This window comes from Vipera ursinii (genome assembly GCF_947247035.1).
Source record: "Vipera ursinii genome assembly, chromosome: 4".
Lineage (NCBI taxonomy): Eukaryota > Metazoa > Chordata > Lepidosauria > Squamata > Viperidae > Vipera > Vipera ursinii.
The window spans coordinates 98,211,513-98,232,829 of record NC_139514.1 but is presented as its reverse complement, the minus strand read 5'-3'; the positions used below and the strand labels follow the sequence as shown (position 1 = coordinate 98,232,829).

Here is a 21,317-nt window from a genome sequence, read left to right as displayed (position 1 = left end):
ATCCCCCACTTTAAATGTTCTATTTGGAATGTCCAATTCAGCACTTGGTATCAGTCTGTCAGGGTGTAATCTGTCCAATTTGGTGGTTAATCTCCTTCCCCACCTCATTTCAGCTGGACTTTTGCCTGTAGCAGCACATGGGGTCGTATGTTGGGCCAGCAAGAATTCGGCCAGTCTTTGATGCCAGTCACCCCGAATGATTCTTTTTAAGGCGTCTTTCGTGGTCCTCACATTTCGTTCAGCCAAGCCGTTGGTGGAAGGGTGGAAGGGTGCTGATGTCTTGTGCTTAATCGAGTTGGCCTTGAGGAAATCCTGGAATTCAATAGATGTGAATTGTGGCCCATTATCAGACACGATGACATCCGGTAACCCATGAGTGGCAAAGAGGCCCCTTAATACCTGTATTGTTCTTCCTGAAGTTACTGAACTAACTGGTACTACCTCTAGCCATCTAGAGAAACTATCAACCACCACCAGAAATGTTAACCCTTGGAAAGGTCCAGCAAAGTCGATATGGATCCTGGACCAAGGATTTCTAGCTAACTCCCACTTATGCGTACGGATGTGTTGTTGTTCTGGCCTAGAACGTTGGCACAAATGGCAATTGGCAACACATTCCTCAATGTCGTTGTCCAGTCCTGGCCACCACAAGTGACTCCTAGCCAACGCCTTCATCCGTACTATTCCTGGGTGTCCTTCATGTAATTCTAATAAAATAGCTGATCTGTGGATCCCAGGAATAACCACACGATTTCCCCACAGTAAGCATCCCAAATGAACTGATAGTTCATCTTTTCTTCTAAAATAGGGAATGTATTTTTCATCCGGGTTGGCGTTTGGCCACCCACTCAGGACCCAGGCCATTACTCTCTTTAAAGTGTGGTCATTATTTGTTGCCGCAGCTATGTCTTTAGCAGTTAGAGGCAAGTCAGGGATGTCCTGTAGGGACATTATTTGTCCCACTGGGGCAGGGTCACCCTCAGTGATGTTTAAGGGCAGTCTGCTAAGGGCATCTGCATGCCCCATGTCCTTGCCCGGTCTGTATTGAAGAGAGAATGAGTATGCTGAGAGGAAAATGGACCATCTCAGCATCCTGGGTGACATGATTTGGGGAGTCTGTTTATCTGTGGTAAACAGTCCCAACAGGGGTTTGTGGTCAGTCAGTATGGTAAAGTTCCTACCATAAAGGTAGTCGTGGAACTTTTTAACTCCAGCCACAATTGCTAATGCTTCCCTGTCTATCTGAGCATAGTTCCGCTCTGCCTTGGTTAGTGTCCTGGAATAATATGCTATTGGTCTTTGTATTCCTTGGTTGTCTAAATGGCTGATCACGGCCCCTACACCATAAGGTGAAGCATCGCACGCTAGGTAAATTGGTTTATTTTCTATGAAGTGGGTTACAGTTGATTGGCTGGAAAGAATGTCCTTTAAAGTTTGGAAACTAACTCTATGTTTATTCTGCCACTGCCAAGGAGTCTTTTTATCTAAGAGTCTATGGAGAGGTTCTGCAATGGCAGCCTTGTGGGGCACAAATGTATGGTAGAAGTTTACTAAGCCAAGAAAGGCTTGTAGTTCAGCCTTGTTCCTAGGCTCAGGAGCCAATTTAATTGCTTTTATTTTTTCAGGGGTTGGATGGACTCCATTTTTGTCTATCCTGAACCCCAAGAAATCAGTGGACTTAACCCCAATGCAGCATTTTTCCCTTTTTAGTTTTAAACCAGCCCTTCTAAATCTTCCCAATACCTGTTCCAGCCGCTCCACTAGCATTTCTTCATTTTTTCCAGCTATCAAGACATCATCAAAGTAAGGGCATACACCTGGTATGCCCTTTAAGGTCCTCTCAATCACTTCTTGAAAGATGCCTGGAGCTGCTGCAATGCCAAATTGCAGTCTGTGGACTCGGAACGCCCCCTTGTGGGTAACAATCGTCTGTGCTTCTGCAGCCTCTTCAGAAACAGTCAACTGTAAGTACGCATGCGCCAAGTCTAGCTTGGCAAACATGGCGCCGTCCTGGATCGTGGCGAGGACCTGCTTCACCGTCGGGACCGGGTAAGCATGTTTTTTCATTCCAGTGTTCAGGGTGGCCTTGTAGTCAGCGCAGATTCTCACATCCCCATTGGGTTTGAGGGGTGTGACAATCGGCGTTTCCCACAAACCACCCTCAACAGGTTCTAACACGCCTTGGCCTACAAGCCTCTCGAGCTCGGCCTCGATTTTTTCCTTCAGGGCGAAAGGCACCCTGCGGGCCTTAAGCCTGATAGGTTTTACTGAGGGGTCTAGATTAAATTTAATTGGGGGCCCTTTGTATTTACCAAGGGATCCGTCGAATACGTCTGCAAATTCATTGCAGACTGATTCGAGGGTCTTATTTTTAATTATTGAATTTATTCCCCTGATCCAAATGCCCAGGGCAGGGAACCAGTTAATGCCAATTAGGCTAGTCCTATGACCCTCAGTTACTATTAAATCTAAAATCCCCTTAAATCCCTTAAATTCTACGCGAAGACTAATTTTCCCTTTTATTTTAATTGGGCTTTTTTGGAAATCAGTTAATTGAATTTTTGTTGAACTAAGTGGAATTTTTCTTCCACTTATTTGTTCAATCCTATCAAGGGTTTCACTGGAAATTATTGACACTGAAGCCCCTGAGTCAATTTCCATTCTGCAAGGAACCCCTTGCAGATGGACTATGATTTTTAATTTTCCTTCTGGAAAATTGCCATTTTTCCCAATTCTCCTGCGGTTGACTCGCGCCACCTCCCCTAAATTTGGAATTTTTACCCAGGGTTTAGGGGTCTCCTTGCCACTAACGTTAGGGGTTACCTTACCTTCGGGCCACACATCGACTTCGTGAAGGCGGTTGTCGTGAGCACGGCTCCTGCAGATGGCCTGGATGTGGCCGGTCTTCCCACACGCCCTGCACTTTGCGGTACGGAATCGGCAAGATGCGCGGGGATGGTTGCCGCCGCAGCTGCCGCACCGGTTCTGGGGTTCATTGTCGCGCGGTCTGGTTGCGGTGTCCCTCCATGGTCGTTGTGGCCCTGTCGCTTGTCTTTGCGGAGTTGCAGGTTGTTGACGGCGGTTAGGTTCGGGCCCTTCGCTTCTGGGTGGTCTTGGCGCCAATTTTCCGAATCGCCTGGAGACTTCAGCGATATCTTCTTCCCACTGCTGGTCCGCCTCCCCGCAGTCCACATAGCCCTCTTGGTTGATCTCGGACGATGCTGCCATGCTACTGCGGGGGGGGGGGGGGCGCGATACCCGGTTGATTCGTACGTTAAAAGTTCATCGATCACCTCCTGCAGATCGCCAGTGGGTTTGGATATAATTCTGTTTTGTAGCTGCTCGTCCCTCAAGCCCAGTACTACACGGTCACGAATTCTTATTTCAAGATTATCGTATTTACATCGTACTGCGGCTTTCCTGACGGCAGCGACAAATTTTTGTATGGATTCTCCCGGCCTCTGGTTTCTTTTCTCAAAGATGCGCCGCCAGAATAGTTCGGATCTCCTAGGTGTAAAGTGGACCTTTAGTTTGGCTAGGAGATCGGCATACGGCACACTTGAGACCGGTTGCAGTTGACACAGTCCGACAGCGACTCGATAGACCGGTGTGCCGCAAATCGTCAGTAATGCTGCCGCTTTTTTCCGGTCGTCTGTGATTCCGTTCACTAGCAGGAACCCTTCGACCTGTCCGACGTATTCTTCCCAATCTTCGGGGAAGTTTGGGTCGAATTCCTTCAATGACCCAATCTGCGCCATTCGGAGAATTTTTCTTATTCTGCCGCGGCCGCTCGGTTGACTTTGACACGTTTCCGAATTTGCCGCCTTTGTGCGACAATTCCGCCAATTCTCTGGTCTTCTGTCTATCCCACCCTCGTCGCCAATTGTTTCGTTCTGATAGACGAGGACTCAGAGTGGTTTAACAATGAACGAGTTTATTGAATACACAAAGTCAACTGTCAACTGTCCATTGTTGCAACCTTTTATAGTGGAACTGTTTGAACTGTAACCAATCGTTGGAGTCCATTTTCCCGCTTCTTGTTTATTGCAACCAATGATTGCACCTGAATCTCCCGCTCAAAACCCGACTACTTTTGCAATCTGCTATCTTCCCTGTTAGCAACTATTTACATACACAACAATAATCATGGATAATAAATTATAGTTTTGATGTATTTCTAGCATTTCATACCAAGGTATGTCGTCAATTGTCTTGTTTGCATCAGCAAGACGTATTTCTTTATCACTAAATTAATTTTGTTCCAGTAAACATATCTGGCCATTCCTTGGTTGGTTAAGCATCCTATCTATATTTTTTGTTTACATATGTGCAGTGTACACCAATTCCCTCAAAGATACACATGGCTCCAAAGCTTTCATGCTGAGTCAGTTATGCAGTATGAACTTTAGCTTTTTCTGTATAATGCCTGTTTCAGAATCCTTTGGAACTAGTTCATCAAAATTAAAACATGATACTCAGTTTAATTTGTTAAGAACACCACAAATATCTAGACACTGAGTTGATACATTCTACTAAGTCAAAATATGGGTTATTTTGGTGTCTAGTATGTGTGTGGACCCAGCTAATATAAATCAGTGAGCTTTGATACTGAATTTATTACAGAGCATGAATGTTTATTTTTCATTTCTACATGTTTATTTATCATTCCTTTTTATTCTCTCTCTCAGCCATCATTTCCAGTAGGACCAACAATAGGATCTAATCCAGCACTAAACTTTGCACCATATTTAGCTCCTGTTACTTCTGGGGTTGGATTAGTTCCTACTGAAATTGTTCCCACACAATCTGTAATTGTTCCTGGAAATCCTGTCTCTGTCTCTGGATCAGCTACACCACAGAAACTCCTCAGGACAGATAAACTGGAGGTATGGAGAGCAAAATTCTTCTGATACATGCAGAATTTGGCATTTGTTTATATAGGTTTGTGAATAAACACAATGCCTATATTTAAATGTAGAGAAAAGGCGATTTCATTTCAGCTGGCTACTTAGCATAAGCAATGCCGATCCTCTGTTCTGATCTTTGATATGCTAATTGGGCTGAAATGAAGAAGTAAGTGCAGAGTTCATTATTATGGCTGTGCAAGGCTTTGTTTTTGATACATTCCATATAGCACTAGAAGGTAAGGTAAGAAGATCCTCCACCTCATGAAGCATCAGCACAAACCTTTTCTATCTTGACTTGCTTTAGTTTAAGGTGAGTGACTTCTGTACATGAACAGAGGAACTCTGAAAGGTTAGAAATTCAGTTAAAGCAATCCCCTGAATCATCTCCTCAAATTTTGCCTGGCCTAGTGCAGCAATTGTAATCTATTATGTAATAGGTAAGGTAAAGGTAAATGTTCCACCGCACATGCGTGCTAGTCGTTTCCAACTCTAGGGGCTGGTGCTCATCTCCGTTTCAAAGCCGAAGAGCCAGCGTTTGTCCGAGGACATCTCCGTGGTCATGGGGCCGGCATGACTAGACGCCAAAGGCGCACGGAATGCTGTTACCTTCCCACCGTAGTGGTCCCTATTTTTCTACTTGCATTTTTTATGTGCTTTCGAACTGCTAGGTTGGCAGAAGCTGGGACGAGTAACAGGTGCTCTGCTACGCGGCACTTGGGATTCGACCCGCCAAACTGCCGATCTTCTGATCGACAAGCTCAGTGTCCTAACCCACTGAGCCACCGCGTCTCTTGGGATGTAATAGGTAGTTAGCTTTAATTTGGAAATAGAGAAAATAAACTAAGGGAAAAACATTAAGTTCAGCTAATTGTAGTCCATTACTACCTTTGTGTGCTCCATTCTCAGAGAGGTGACCTTCACATATGGAAAATCTGAGCTTGTTTCTTAAGTTCTGTCAGTCATACGTTGAGATATAGAACTGGGTATTATCAATGTACGAATGATACCTAACTCCATGGCATCATAATGACTTCATCCACCAGTTTCATATAGATAGAAGTGGGGAGAGGGTGGAAGCTTTGTGGAACCCCACAAAGCAGAGGTTTAGGGCTAAACTAGTCTCCCCTTGTCAACATTGAATGGAACGTATCCATTAGGAAGGAGAAGCACCATAACACCACATCCTCCTTCCTAACCCCTGAGTTAGTCCAGAAGGATATCACAATTGATAATATTAAAAGTCACTGAGAGATCAAGGACCCTGATGAATTCAAGACCCATGCAAAATTTATACAAAAGCGAAGCCCATCTTATAGACTGAGATGACAGGTCGTACAATTTTCAGAGATTATTTGGGCACAGCTCAAAAATGGCATTTTAAATTCTTTTTTGTACTCAAGTGAGTAATTACCCTCACGTGCATAATAAATATTGTTTTGTGCCCCAGGTTTGCAGGGAATTCCAACGAGGAAACTGTGCACGGGGTGAAACCGATTGTCGCTTTGCACATCCTTCTGACAGCACAATGATTGATACAAATGACAACACTGTAACTGTTTGTATGGATTACATCAAAGGGCGTTGCCTGAGGGAAAAATGCAAATATTTTCATCCTCCTGCTCACTTGCAGGCCAAAATCAAAGCTGCTCAACACCAGACAAACCAAGTGGCAGTGGCAGCTCAGGCTGCCGCTGCAGCTGCTACAGTCATGGTAAGTGCAAGGGGAACAGGGCTCCTTTAAAAGTCAGGTTTAAGTCCTTGAGCTGGCCACTTTTAAGATGGATTTTTGTTATAGGTTAGCAGCCTAGCAAATCTGTTTCACTCAATAATTTCAGCAAAAGGAGTATCTTCCTGGAATGTGGCAAAGCTCAAGATCTTAACTCCCTTGTTTCTCCCACATTTTCCTTCGTATTTAGTACAGGCTTGCTTAACTTGCTTTTTACTTGAAGTTTGGATAAACTGGCCTGCTAACTACATGTACATGTTGGTGGAGCAGTGGGCTAATGCCTCCTTAAGTAACACCAGCTGCCTGCAATTAGTGCAGGTTCGCATCCCACCAGGCTCAAGGCTGACTCAGCCTTCCATCCTTCCGAGGTAGGTAAAATGAGGACCCAGATTGTTGGGGGCAATTAAGCTGACTTTGTAATAATGCCGCTTGGGGTGTGTGTGAAAGCCCTAATAAGCAGGCATATACATAGAATGAAGGCTACTGCTAAGCTTGTAAGCCGCCCTGAGTCTTCGGAGAAGGGCGGGATATAAATGAAATTAAAATAAAAAAATAAAATATTCACATGGTGTTTTAGAAAATATCCGATGCAGTTTTCTAGCTAGGTCTTCCTTTATTACATTTGCATGGTGGCTTATATGATGACTGTACTGATTAAAATATTAGGAAGAAAGGAATTCATTCATATACAAGCCTTTTAAATTGAGGGCAAAATACTGGATGTCTTCTTTTTCAAAATAATTTGGAAAAAGAGATTAGGTGGAAATACGGTTTGTGATAGGTTGATATGCGTTCTCCATATAGGCTGAATCCTTGGAAGGAAACCTGTGCAAGAAATTTTGCCCAATCTCTCACTATTTCTCATAGTGACAATCTTGGATGTCTCTGTTGTGATATCATTCTGCTAGAATGCTCTTTTTGAGTTCACCATTTGTATTCCTTCCTTTAAAAAAAAAAGATAATACCCCTTTTTCACTCATTGGAGTTTTTGTAAACTTCATTCATTATTTGTGACATCTAGTCACAGTCCCAAGAACCTCTTTAAGTGGGTGGAATATTATACTGTTTGTATCTACCTTTTAACTTTATAAAAATGTCATTGAATTTCTAAGTTGTGAAAAAAGCACTACTAAACAGATAGCTCTCTGTATCATCCTAAAATCTTGTAGGAATATCAGTGTAATGACTATGACATTTCTATTTACAATATCTTTTCGAAAATAGTTTCTTTTAGTTTAGAAATGCTGAAAGAGGTGTTTTACCCTAAGAATTTCCTTTCTATTTAGCAGACTCTTTATGGTAATTTATTTGGTTTATATTTTCAGTATATTAGATAGCACAAGCAGAATTTTCAGGTGAGGAAGAGAAGTATCCTCAATTCAAAAATCTGTCCTCATTCTTGCCATAGGGCAAGTAATAAAACAAATGTAGTTACTTTCAGTGTTCACTGTTCAAATATGTGAACAACTGGTTCTCTGTGTAGATGCCGCTTCCGGAAGTCCATTTTGGGCCTGGGCAACAAAAAATTAGCTACCGGTTCTGCCGAACTGGTGCGAACTGGCTGAATCCCATCACTGGTTACTTTATATAGTACAGTAGATGTTGACTGTAGATTGTACATCCAGCCAGCATATAAAATATTGTTATAAACACAGCTAATGTAACTTCTTGCAAGGCTCCACAATGATCTTAAATCTACCAGAATCATAGAAATAGAATAACAGTGTTGGAAGGGACCTTGAAGTCTTCTAGACCAGGGCTTTTCAACCTTTTCACCCATTGTACCACTTTTAGGATATGGCAAGATCCGAGTACTATCAGTCGCCTAGCAAGGTGTCAAAAACTTGATGACCAAAAAAAAAAAGGAAAAAAGTGATGAAGTACAGGTAGTCCTCGACTTACAACAGTTCACTTAGTGACTGTTCGAAGTTCAATGGCACTGAAAAAAGTGCCCCCCAAGCCACAGCTGAGCAAGACATCTGCCTGCCTGCCTGGCGGTGCTCTTCCTCCTGTCCAAGGTTTTCATTGTTGTGAGCATTTCTGTTCAGGATTGGCAGCGGGGGTGGGGTGGGGGGTGTTTGGTTTTTATTTCCCCCCTCGGCTGGGTGGTTGCAGCAGGTTTTGGTCACTTCACATGACCCTGGGACACTGTGACCATCATAAATATGAATCAGTTGCCAAGCATCTGAATGTAAATCACAAGACCCTGGAGATGCTGCAACATTCCAGCTGATCGGTGCGTCTTCTGGGCTCAGAAGCACCAGGATCAGCGCTGAGCTCCAGCTGGAGCCTGGCGCTGATCCCAGCGCTTCTGCTGAGCCCTGACAGCCCTGCAGCTCCAGCCGTCTCTCGCTCAGGCTTGTGTGGTGCTGCCACCAGTTCAGCTTATTCCCCTCCCCGGCTAGTACTTTGCTAGGATGGTCGCGTACCACCTGCCAGGTGCCAATGTACCACAGGTGGTACCCCTACCACTGGTTGAAAAGCCCTGTTCTAGACCAATTCCCTGCTTAAGCAGGAGGCCCTATGCCATTCCAGACAAATGGCTGTCCGAAGTGTCCATAATCAATTTGACATTTATTGATATCTGCTTTTAGGGATCAGAACTCAAATATCTGCCTCTGTTTAAATAGAAATCTAGATAGATTGATATTATCAAACATAATTTGGTATAGCATAACAAAATAGACACAATCAAGCTTAAATAGAAATCTATAAACCAATATAATTTTGCATGCATTTGTTTAAAAAGAAGGAGCACTTAATGTTTTCCATATAGGAATTGATGAGTGTGAGCTTAAAAACACTTTGCTACAGTTACAAACAACATTTGTGTTTTTGTGTGAGGACTCCATTCATCACCATCTAAAGTTGGAGACGTTCTCTTGCCTTGCTGAAATCACTTTAGACTAAATCACTTTAGTCATGTCACTGGGTAGTTAAATTTTAAAATTTGCTGCCATAAAATGCAGTGGTGTGGGCCAATTTGGATGAAAAAGTGCTTAAAGTTCTAAGGATGAAATGAGAGCTACTAGGCATTATGACTCGAGTACTCGATGGCAGTGAGTCTCTAGAGACCAGTTGCTAGGGAACAGCTATCAGGAGGTTTTAATGCTCTCCTGACCTCTTTGTGGGTTCCCCATAGACATTTGATTGGTCACTGTGGGAACAGAGTATTGATCTAGATGATCCTTGATCTGATCCAACACAGCTCTTTATACGGTGTGTTGTTGTTGCATAGCTAGCTTAGAGTTTGGCTGAAGACAAAACCATTTGTGCCAATACTGAAAATATGTTTATAATATATCAGTAGTAGACATTTGTAAGCAAACAAATCTAGATTAGTAGATGTTTGAATTACTGAGGAGTGAGTTCTGAGAAAATGGTCCATATTAGCGTTACGGATTTCCTTGTTGGCAGAGAACAAAAATTAATTGGAACTCTCCATCATCTTTACACAATTCCTCATACGAGAGTTTATTCAGCATCCAAGTACAAATAACACACTGCTGCAGGCATGTTGCAAAATAATGACATGGTTTGAATTTCCATTATCCTCATTAGACAAATATCTCATTCCAAACCAAATGTACTTCTACAGATTAGGTGAAAGCTAGCTCAGAAGCAGTAACTGTGAGAGAGATCTTGGAGTCTTAGTGGATAATCACTTAAATATGAGCCAGCCACTTAAATACGTTGCAGCCGCCAAAAAAGCCAATGCAATCCTAGGCTGAATTAACAGAGGGATAAAGCCAAGATCACATGAATAATGCCTTAGTAAGTCCACTCTTGGCATACTGCATCCAGTTTTGGTCACCACAATATAACAAGGATGTTGAGACTGGAAAGGGTGCAGAGAAGAGCATTAAAGATTATTAGGGGCTGGAGACTAAAACATGTAGAACAGTTGCAGGAATTGGATATATCTAGTCTAGTGAAAAGAAGAACTGGGGTGACATGAGAGCAGTGTTTCAATATTTGAGGGACTGTTACAAAGAAAAGAGGGGTCAACCTGTTTTCCAAAGCACCAGAAGGCAAGGCAAGAAATAATGGAGGGAAGCTAATCACTGGAGGCTTTTTAGAAGAGACTGGACAGCCATTTGCCTGAAATGGTATAGGGCAGGGGTAGGCAACCTTGGCTCTTTTATGACTCGTGGACTTCAACTCCCAGAATACCTGAGCCAGGCTCAGGAATTCTGGGAGTTGAAGTCCACGAGTCATAAAAGAGCCAAGGTTGCCTACCCCTGGTATGGGGTCTCCTGGTTGAGCAGAAGTTTGGAACAGAAGACTTCCAAGGTCTCTTTCAACTCTGTTATTCTGTTAAAATCCCCAAACCAAATGTTAAACAAAAAATGGTACAATTTTTTCCTACTTGACATGATAAGCTGTGGTTCCTAATATAGTTAAAACAAGAGGACATTTTAAAATATGTTGAATGTGATAAACTGATGATCAGAAGTAACATTTACTAGGTAAAAAACAGACTTTAAAATAACATTAAACTTTCTCAGTTTTATATGTATGTTCATTTCATAAAACAATATTGTTTTCCAGTGATTTCAATTTTCATTGTTAAGTTTTGGAAATTAATTTATGCTTTCTAATATGGCATAACTAACTTATCAGTATTAGCTTAGGAAAATCATTGCAATAACTGCTTTTCTACATAGTATAAAAGCTTACTGATGCTTATTTGTCTGCAAGCTGTTATTTTTATTCAACTTTCCTAAATTCCAAACATCTGTTATATTCTTATATTTTTTAACTAAGTTATGATAAATGCATTTTTTTGCTTCAGTACTAATCCAAGATGTAATGTTCATTTCTTTAGATGATAAAGTATTTCCGTTGTTGTGCATGTCTAGTGTTTTGTATGTCGTATATTGCATTCAGAATATTTTTTTCCTTCTCAACTATCCACAATGCAATGCCGTTCCCATGATGCACCTCTGCTTGCTGTTTACCTGTATGTTAATTCGCTTGAATCCCATTGGCCACTGCCATCATGTGCTCGCTGCCTGTCCTTAAAAAGACTCAGTCGACTGCCAAAGCAATGAAGCGACCTCTTGAAGCAGCCGTAGACCTGGTACTTTGACTTTCACCTTTTGCTTTGCATGTAGCTTTTCCAAAATGCAAATTAATTTAATGTTATCCGAATTGTATTCTCAATTATAAGGCATAATTTCAATATTTTAAGTAATCTCATTTTCACATGTTATTATGACAGAATAACCTAAGATCTTTTCTAAACAAATTTCATCTTCAATTGACTTATTTTAAAAGTTGAAGTGAAGGAAAAATGTGTTTTTATCATTGACACTGTTTATTCTATAATAAATAACATGTGCCTTTTATAAATATAAACAAATACAAATAAAACTTCAGTCACATTTTAACCTTATTTAAAAAAAAATAGTGTTTTCTTTAGGCTCCCTTTTCAGTTTAATTGTTATGATTCTGTCATTTTATTTTAATTGTGCCATGCATTAATTATCGGTAATAATACAATCTCTTTTACACTGCTGCCTTTCGAGCCTGGCAAGGCTTTTTCAACTGTTAACAAAGCTATAATAATTACACAGTCCTCATTTAAGATATAAATCTATGTATATAGATATATATGGATATATATATATATACATGTATGTGTGTGTGTGTGTGTGTGTGTGTGTTTGTATTTGTGTGTGTGTATGTGTGTATTTAATTCACAGGCCTTTCCACCTGCTGTCCTTCATCCTTTACCAAAGAGACAAGCACTTGAGAAAAGCAATGGTGCCAGTGCTGTTTTTAATCCCAGTTTCTTGCACTACCAACAGGCTCTTGCTAGTGCACAGTTGCAGCAACATGCATCATTTATTCCCACAGGTATGTTCTTTTTAGAAGTAAAGAAATATTTTGATTCCTTTGTTTTTGAACAAAAAAAAAGCTCCATGTGATCCCATTCCTTGTGCTTTCATCTAAATAATTGTGTCCTTTTGCCTCCTCTTGTGGGAGGACATTGACAGCACTTTTTTCCTTTTCACTTTTAGTATTTCTGAAGAATATTCTAGAACGTTTAGAAGTGTGTAAAGAGGATCAAAAAGTTTTCAGTTTGAACCATTTGGTTTTTTTTAATATGTTTCAACAGTCTTTTGGAAAGGGGCACGTTCTTGTCTCAGTTCTTTGGCATCTTTGAAGAACTATATATGTTCTAGAATCTATGTAGATATTTTCTGTGTAGAAAATATTTTTCTTAAAATGTCTACGTAGATATTTTAAGGACTCAGAAGGACAAAGCAAATATATTAAGATTTACTGGGAATACACTGTTTTTGTGGTTGCTACTAAGTCCTACCTTTATTTTGTACAACCCAAGGCAGAGTCCAGGTAGTCCTTGACTTACAACAGGAGTGTCAAACTGCCAGCCCGCGGGCCGAATGTGTCATCCGGAAGCCACGCCCACTCCATTGCTGGCAATGGCAAAATAGTCCCAATATGTCACATGACAACACGAGTTTGACATGTCTGACTTACAATCACAATCGAGCCCAAATTTTCTGTTGTTAAGTGAGACATTTGTTAATTGAATTTTGCTCCATTTTATGACATTTCTTGCCACAATTGTTAAGAGAATCACTGTGGTTGTTAAATTAGTAACCCGGTTGTTAAGTGAATCTGGTTTCCCCATTGACTTTGCTTGTCAGAAGATCACAAGTAGTGAACATATGATCTCGGGACACAGCAACCGTCATAAATATGTATCAGTTGCCGAGCATCTCAGTTTTGATCACATGACCATGGGGATGCTGCAAAGATTGTAATTTTGAAAAATGGTCATATGTCACTTTTTCAGTGCCATTGTAACTCTGAATGGTCACTAAGTGAGCTGTTGGAAGTCGAGGACTATCTGTACATTATACTCCTGCTTCCTATTCTGTTTTTCCTCTAAACAATTCTTCTGTGAGGTGGGTTTACCCTCTCCTTCTCTGTCTCTGATGTTTACCGAAGGCTACTCTTTTATTTCTTTCCAGAGGAAAAATTCTGTTTCATACCTGTTACACTGTCCATCTGCTATCACATTTGATGCTAATTTGAGGCCCCATGTACTACATAATTTGAGACAGTTTCACAGAGGCAATGAAATCTAGCCATAGCATAGATTAGAATATGATAACAAGAATTTCCTATCATTGTAACGTTAAGTTACATGTCTAACTCTTATCTTCATTCTTTTTCCTGCTTCGGACTGCCATTTTATTTATTTATTTTATTTATTTTTATTCCATTTATATCCCGCCCTTCTCCGAAGACTCAGGGCGGCTTAATATTTCCTAGAAGGGTCTTAAAGTTTTTGAAAAGTATTTGCCTAATGTTAATCTACCCCATGATTTGCTTTCCCTTATGCTCCAATCGAGGCATTAAAAATATTATCTCTTTTTTTAAAAAAGAAAATCACCAATGCAGAATCAGTTCTCTGCCCCTGATTACTGTACAGTATGTGTCTGTTGCCTACATTAAGACCATGATTCACTGTTAAATATGTATACAGTTTGCTTTGTTGCAATAACCCACGTGTATCCATCCATCAAATTCTGATCTGATCTTATTTGTAACATAAAAGGGACCTCAAAAGAAAATCATATCATGCCATTAAGAGAACAACATGTGAATATAAAACTCACTATTTCTTATGTAGATAATACTCTGTAATCTAAAGTTTGACATTGTGCCCCAAATAAACCGGTGTTAACAAGCAGAATATTCTACAAAAACATTTTAACAATACTGTATACCCATACACATTTTGCTGCATAGTTGTTTCATACGTATGAGTTCTGTCAATTTGAGTAGTGCTTAATATTAGGACAAAAAGAAAAAATATAAAAAAATGGAAAGAGGGATCCACAACTAATGCAGAATATCAGAATATAGCCTGAATCTGCAAAAATGAAGTCAAGAAAGCTAAAGCTTAGAGTGAAATAAGACTTGCAACAAATGTCAAAAATATTTTTTTAAAGTTTCTTTCAACATGTAAAAACAAGAAAAAAGGCAAGGAAACAATGTCCATTAATGGGAGAAGGTGGCAAGGAAGTCACGGGCAGGAGGGAGAAAACAGAGCTGATTAATTCATTCTTTGCAACTGTCTTCATGCAAAAGGAAAAACAGCTCAATCTCTACCAAGAACAGAATAATAAAAGACAGACTAGGAGTACAAATTAAAATAGACAAGAAAATGGTAAGAGAACACCTGTCCACCCTAGATGAGTCCAAATCACCAGATCCAGATGGATTACATCCCAGAGTTCTGAAGGAGCTGACAGACGTTATCCTGGAATCATCGAACCATATCTTTCAAAGATCCTGAAGCACCAGGGAACTACCAGAGGATTGGAAAAGAGCTGATGTGATTCTCATCTTCAAAAAAGGGAACAAAAGGGTCCAGGAAAACTACAGACCAATCAGCCTGACATCAATACCTAGGAAGATCTCGGAAAAGATAATCAAAAAACAGATTTTGAACACCTAGAAGCAAGCAAAGTTTGTCAAAACTTTGTAAAAACTTTCACGGGTTTGTCAAAAACAGATCATGCCAAACAAATCTTATTTCATTCTTTGACAAAGTGACTAAATTAGTGGACCAGCAAAATGCTGTGGACATAGTATACTTGGATTTCAGCAGGGCATTTGACAAAGTAGACCACAGCCTAAGGTAAAGGTAAAGGTTCCCCCGCACATGCGTGCTAGTCGTTTCCAACTCTAGGGGCCGGTGCTCATCTCCATTTCAAAGCCGAAGAGCCAGCGCTTGTCCGAGGACATCTCCGTGGTCATGTGGCCGGCATGAATAGATGCCAAAGGCGCACGGAACGCTGTTACCTTCCCACCGTAGTGGTCCCTATTTTTCTACTTGCATTTTTACGTGCTTTCGAACTGCTAGGTTGGCAGAAGCTGGGACGAGTAACAGGCACTCACTTTGTTACGCGGCACTCGGGAGTCGACTCGCCAAACTGCCGATCTTCTGATCGACAAGCTCAGCGTCTTAACCCACTGAGCCACCGCATCCCAGACCACAGCCTACTTCTTAGTAAGTTAGAAAAATGAGAAATAGACAGCATTACCACCAGATGTATTTTTAACTGGTTGACAAACCATACTCAATGTGTAGTCCTTAATGGAACTACATCTACATGAAGCAAAATAAGCAGTGGTGTACCCCAAAGTTCTCTCTTAGGCCCAATATTCTTCAATATCTTCATAAATGACTTAGATGAGGGAATAGAAGGTGAACTCATACAAATTTGCAGATGACACTAAGCCAGCAGGAATAGAGGTCACATTGTAAAACAGTTATTGTTATATATTCTATTCAAATTATTCTTGCCCTGTACACCGCCCTGAGTCCTTCGGGAGAAGGGCGGTATAGAAATATTAATAAATTAAATTAAATTAAATTAAATTAAATTCTTTTTTAAGGAGAATATCCCATTGTTAAATATTAAATGTTTCCTGTAAAGATTATGATACATAATACAGATTGCGAATTGATAACATCTGATCATTGACTGTAGTAAAGAATTTCATTTGATTTGTATTTATAAAGATTTGTATATAGAAATGGAATGTTTTAAAATAGCAGTGAAGCTATGAATGGCCTTTCTGAATTTGTGTTTAACTCACTTTGGTTTTTCCTTGGGATGCTTGGATCTTCGAATGTTAACTCTAAACAGCTAACCTGTTTCTTCCCTTTATTCACCTTTTTTCACCTACCATTGCATGACACAGGGTCAGTTTTGTGCATGACACCTGCTACCAGTATTGGTAGGTTTCAAACTTATTTATTGATCTCTTTTTAATAGTATTCTCTATATTTCTTTGTTTGGAGAACTAAAATATAAATTAGACATAAATGGTTATTTTGAATTTTAGCTTGAATTGTTAAAACATTTGACATTTATTTTTTTTAAAAAAAGAAATAAAACCCTGCTATTTAGATGCATCATCATTTGCAATACCAGTTCTTCTGCAAAATGCACTTATATCATGAAGTTGTGTGCTTTTGCTTTTTTAACTTATATTTTATAATGCTAGCATTATGTGACAAACTATTGAAAAAAGCAATGTAACTTCATTAGTATTTTGAAGTTTCATAGTGGTATGCCTACATTTTCTTTTTTGCCGTGTTGTAAAAAACTTTTATCAGAATTTCCCAGAAATGTTATCTTAATATTTGCAATAAAAGTAAGCATTAAATATATTTCATTCCAAACTATTATAACTCTATTTAACATTGCAGTCCTATAAGTCTTTTTAGAAGTTATTCTCATTTAATTCAATGATATACAGTTTTAAATTTTGAAATATTAGAAAATTTTTCCTTTTCTAATTTAACCATTTGTCCAACAAACTTTTTCAAATTAATTTTGAGTATTCACATTATTAGGGTGCTGTTTGAATTTCCTGCCTTAGTACTTATGTCTTAAAATCAAGGTTTTAGATTGTGTTTTCCAGATGCCCTCAACTTTCTCATACCCTACTTATATGTGGAAAAATGAATCAAAATTAATTATTATAATCTTCACTTTCCTTATTGAGATTGTATAAAATAAACAATTTTAGATAGTAATTAGGCTACATCTAACTGTATTATAAAATAAGTGTGCTTGTAGACCACAATTGTGAATGTGTATATATACACGCATATACATAAACACATACAAAGACTCACACATATATAAAATAAAAAGTCAAAAGAAAATATGAATTCAACTTCAGGTTGTTTTAATAGCTACATTTTTCCATTTCTAAAATTAAGAAGTTCATTATATTTTTACTTCAATATAATAATGGAACTTCACTGATACAAAATTACAATATAGAATAAACAAACCCAACCTTTAGCAAATGGTTGCCATTATGTTAGAACACTATTCATGAATGTAATAAAAATTTGAACTCATATTTGAATTTTAAATATAAACTATTTGAAGGTGCTCATGAAATAGTGAACTCTCAATATTTGTTTATCCAAACAGCCTGGGAAGATAGAAAAGGTTGGAATACAATTTCTGCTACCTTTATTTAACACTATTTTTTCATCGAACAACTTCTGTTTTGTTGCCAAAGAATGATACACGAGCCTACACCTTTATACAATCAATAGGAGAGTTTTTACTTTCATATATATATATATATATATATATATATATATATATATATATATATATATATATATAACGCTTGTTAACTATTTTTAGATTACCTTGCTAGGCTCCAAACATGGGACAAATCTTTATTTCCTGTGTCAGCCTAACCTGAAGGCCATCGACAGGCAGTAGTCACACCGGTGACAGCTCATATTTGTGTAAATTTTAAATTGCTAACAAAGAATTAAGGGAGACTGATATGCATTTCAAACTTATTAGTTTTCATCAGTCAGCCATACCCTTCTGAGATTCGAACCTGGGCTGATTGCACATTAGGCGGTTGTTTTCGCCTCTAAGCCACAGGATCTCTCTCGCTTTGTTAGCTGAGAAGCAAGGGGAGATATATGTCAAATGCTTGTTAACTATTTTTAGATTATATATATATATATATAATTATATATATATATATAATTCACTTCATTAGGTGCCTCACAAGTAAACTATACTGTATGTGGTAAAGCAGAGGGGGACATTTAGTTGACTTTGCACATGTTCAGAAGATAAGCAGAGTTAGACCCTGTAAGTCTTTGAATGGCAGACTACCAGAGAATATGGGGGCCGTAGTCAAGATTAGGAAGTTGAGAAATATTCCAGAAAGCATGATCAGCTTCTTCTGTTTTGTTTCCAAGAAAACATCATGGGCCTATTCAGAAACCTAAGAAATATGTGATTAAATAATAGCAAAGGTTGTGATGGAAGCAGATACAAAATGCTAAGAAATAAAAGGGAGGGAGGAATCTGTTAGAAGCAAGAATTCATACTGGACGTTGTTCCCAAAAATGTAAATCAGCCCCAGCAAGTGTAAAACAGTGTAAGTAATATAAAAGATGCAGAACAAGACTGACATGCTCAGTAATGGTTCTTGGTGGGTCAGAATTGTTCAGGAAATAGTACCTGCAAGAGATAGGGAAAGAACCAGCTAGAGAGATACATAATACTATTCATATTAACACAACATTAAATTATGCTATGTTCAACATAGAATCAGAATCAATAAATTGAATCGGAATCTTTAGAAAGAAGCTAAGAAAAGGATAACAAATAAAACAGCCATTATTTTAGTAGACAATTTCTTCGTGTATTGATATAAAAAGGAGACAGAAATAGACTGAAATGTAGTTTTCAGTGGTTTAAAAATAAACTGGCCATAGTGTCTTAGATGCCAAAAGGTACTGTTTCAAAAAGGATGGCATGAATCAGGTATCAAGAGAAAGCAGCTTCCTCTTTGTGAGTGATGTGGTTACTGGAACCCACCTTAGGATTATAGAAAGGTAACTCTAAGCAACATAAACATGTGCTGTTTGTGAAGGTGTTTAAAAAAAGGTAAAGTACTTCCTGTGATTTTGCTCTATTAGTCATTGCCGACTATAGCTGAAGGTGTCGTAAAGCATTAAAAGAATATATAGGAAAGTTTTATGTAAGGAAAGTTGGGGAAAAACAGGGAAAATTGTTCTCCACTCCATCCCAATGAAACCTAGCTAATCTGGAAGGAGGATGAATGTTTTGTGAGAAAGTCACTAGGCATTGCTAACTAAAATCAATTTAGAGCACATGCTTTGGGAAAAATACTCTGTAGGATATACAGAGAACGTTTCTTTATAATTGCCACTGACTCTCCAATAATGCTCCCCCACTCCCTTCTTTTTGGAAGGACTCTTCTACTAGAACAGCATGAGATATGGTAACACCAGATCTAGATCATCTAGGTCAGGGGTAGGCAACCTCGGCTCTTTTATGACTCATGGACTTCAACTCCCAGAATTCCTGAGCCAGCTGGCTCAGGAATTCTGGGAGTTGAAGTCCATGAGTCATAAAAGAGCCGAGGTTGCCTACCCCTGATCTAGGTAATCACAGTTCCAAAAAGATTCACGCACCAGCTGTTTACAAATATTATTGAAACTATAGGAAGAATATTGAAACATTACCCAATACTTGGATAACATTAAGAGACACCTAAGACAATTATTTTTTTTTCTGGGAATTGCTGATAACTATGACTCCTTTAAATTGTACATGTAATAAGCTATTTTCCCTTTTGTTTTATTTCTCTACCATGCTTTCTTGCTTTGCATTGTGATTGCATGCCATCTGCTGGTTTAACATACGATGGCTTGCTGCTCTGATATTCACCATGCCAAAATTCCACTTCCATTGCCATAATGCTACCCACACCGCTTCATTGGCTCCCCTCCTGAAAGTTTCCATGATGCACAGCGCTACGTCCGCCACTGTCTCTGCACCAACAGCTCCTACAGCAAGTGTCCCCTTCGCTCCAGCAGCCTCAGCCAATCAGGTTTGCCTCTTTTAAAGCTTTCTTTCATTTCACAAATCCCAAACTCTAAATGAGCGCTGGTATTTATTTTTTAAAAAATTCTCCCAGAGAATTTTTTTCTTCATGTTTTTTACCCATCAGACTTTACTTTGAAATAATTATTTAGCTAATATTTATGGACAGGTTGCACTTATTTAGAGTTAACATTTATTGCAAACAAGGGTGTAATGTGGCTCTCTGTGTATTTTTTTTTGTCTCTAACACTAGCCCAGCTGCTCAGCAGCCATTTTAATGCTGATTTAGTTATCATCCAATTAACTTTTAAATTTTAGAACAAAATTTGTTAAAACTGGGTTTAACCATTAGCTATTAACTATCTTTTCTCCAGACCATAATTGTAATTAATTAATTAACCTTTTAAAGCAAAAACAGAGTAAAAGATTGAGGCTGAAGAATATTTCTACGTACTATACTGAAACTTGCATACTATAATTGCAAGATTCAACAGGATTTTTAATGTGGGCTGCAAAATTCTGGATGGTCGCTTGGTGGCAGCAAAGAGTTAGAGTTTCTCTTTCACCTAATAGTACCCTCCCCTTTTTGGGCATTTCAAACATGGCAACTCTATTTAGTCCTAAGAATCGTGTCTAATAACCATTCATAATATTGCTCTTTTCTTTCTGCTTTTTTCTGTATTTTACTGCTTCTATTCATGGTAAAAGTAATCTTCAAATAGGAGCTATACCTACATTAATACACATAATTCCTACCTATAAACCTAATGAAGTTTAGGGAGGTTACCGTATATCTTTTCATGTTTGTAAAATGGAAGTGAAGCAATTCCTGATTGGATCTGCAGTTGTATTTCCGTTCCCTCTGGCTGTATGTTCTTGCTGTTCCTTCCTTCAAATCCTTAAAATGCATAGGAAATACTTCTAAATTAATGAAGCTATTGAAAAGATTATTAGAATTTATTATTAGTAGCAATAGAAGTCCAGGCGAACACCAAAGTACCATTATTACAGGGACTTCATTAAAAAGGGCTTTAGAAAATATCTGTTCCCGTTCTTCATGTATAGAATAATTACACAAGGCACTTTTTTTTCCTGGGTTCTCATTGGATTAAATGTTCTTTGGAATGGATTAACAAAAGAAAAGTTTACATTTTCAGTCTTTTAAAGTACTGAAATTAAGGATATGTATTGGTTGTGTCGTCCAATTTTATCATACTTCTT

At 38.9% G+C, this 21,317-nt stretch overlaps 1 protein-coding gene across 3 annotated transcripts in view; it reads left to right on the top strand.

Annotated features, from left to right (window-relative positions):
- MBNL2 (muscleblind like splicing regulator 2) overlaps positions 1-21,317 on the top strand; it is a 69,386-nt gene that overhangs the window by 31,925 nt on the left and 16,144 nt on the right. Inside the window, exons 4-9 of one of the 3 annotated variants that reach the window (XM_083361708.1) lie at positions 4,689-4,886; positions 6,355-6,618; positions 11,663-11,716; positions 12,342-12,495; positions 16,390-16,425; positions 20,009-20,103. In XM_083361708.1, coding sequence (XP_083217834.1) covers positions 4,689-4,886; positions 6,355-6,618; positions 11,663-11,716; positions 12,342-12,495; positions 16,390-16,425; positions 20,009-20,103 — 801 coding nt within the window. The remainder of the gene's footprint in view (positions 1-4,688; positions 4,887-6,354; positions 6,619-11,662; positions 11,717-12,341; positions 12,496-16,389; positions 16,426-20,008; positions 20,104-21,317) is intronic. The other 2 variants (XM_083361710.1, XM_083361709.1) reach the window with 2 other exon arrangements.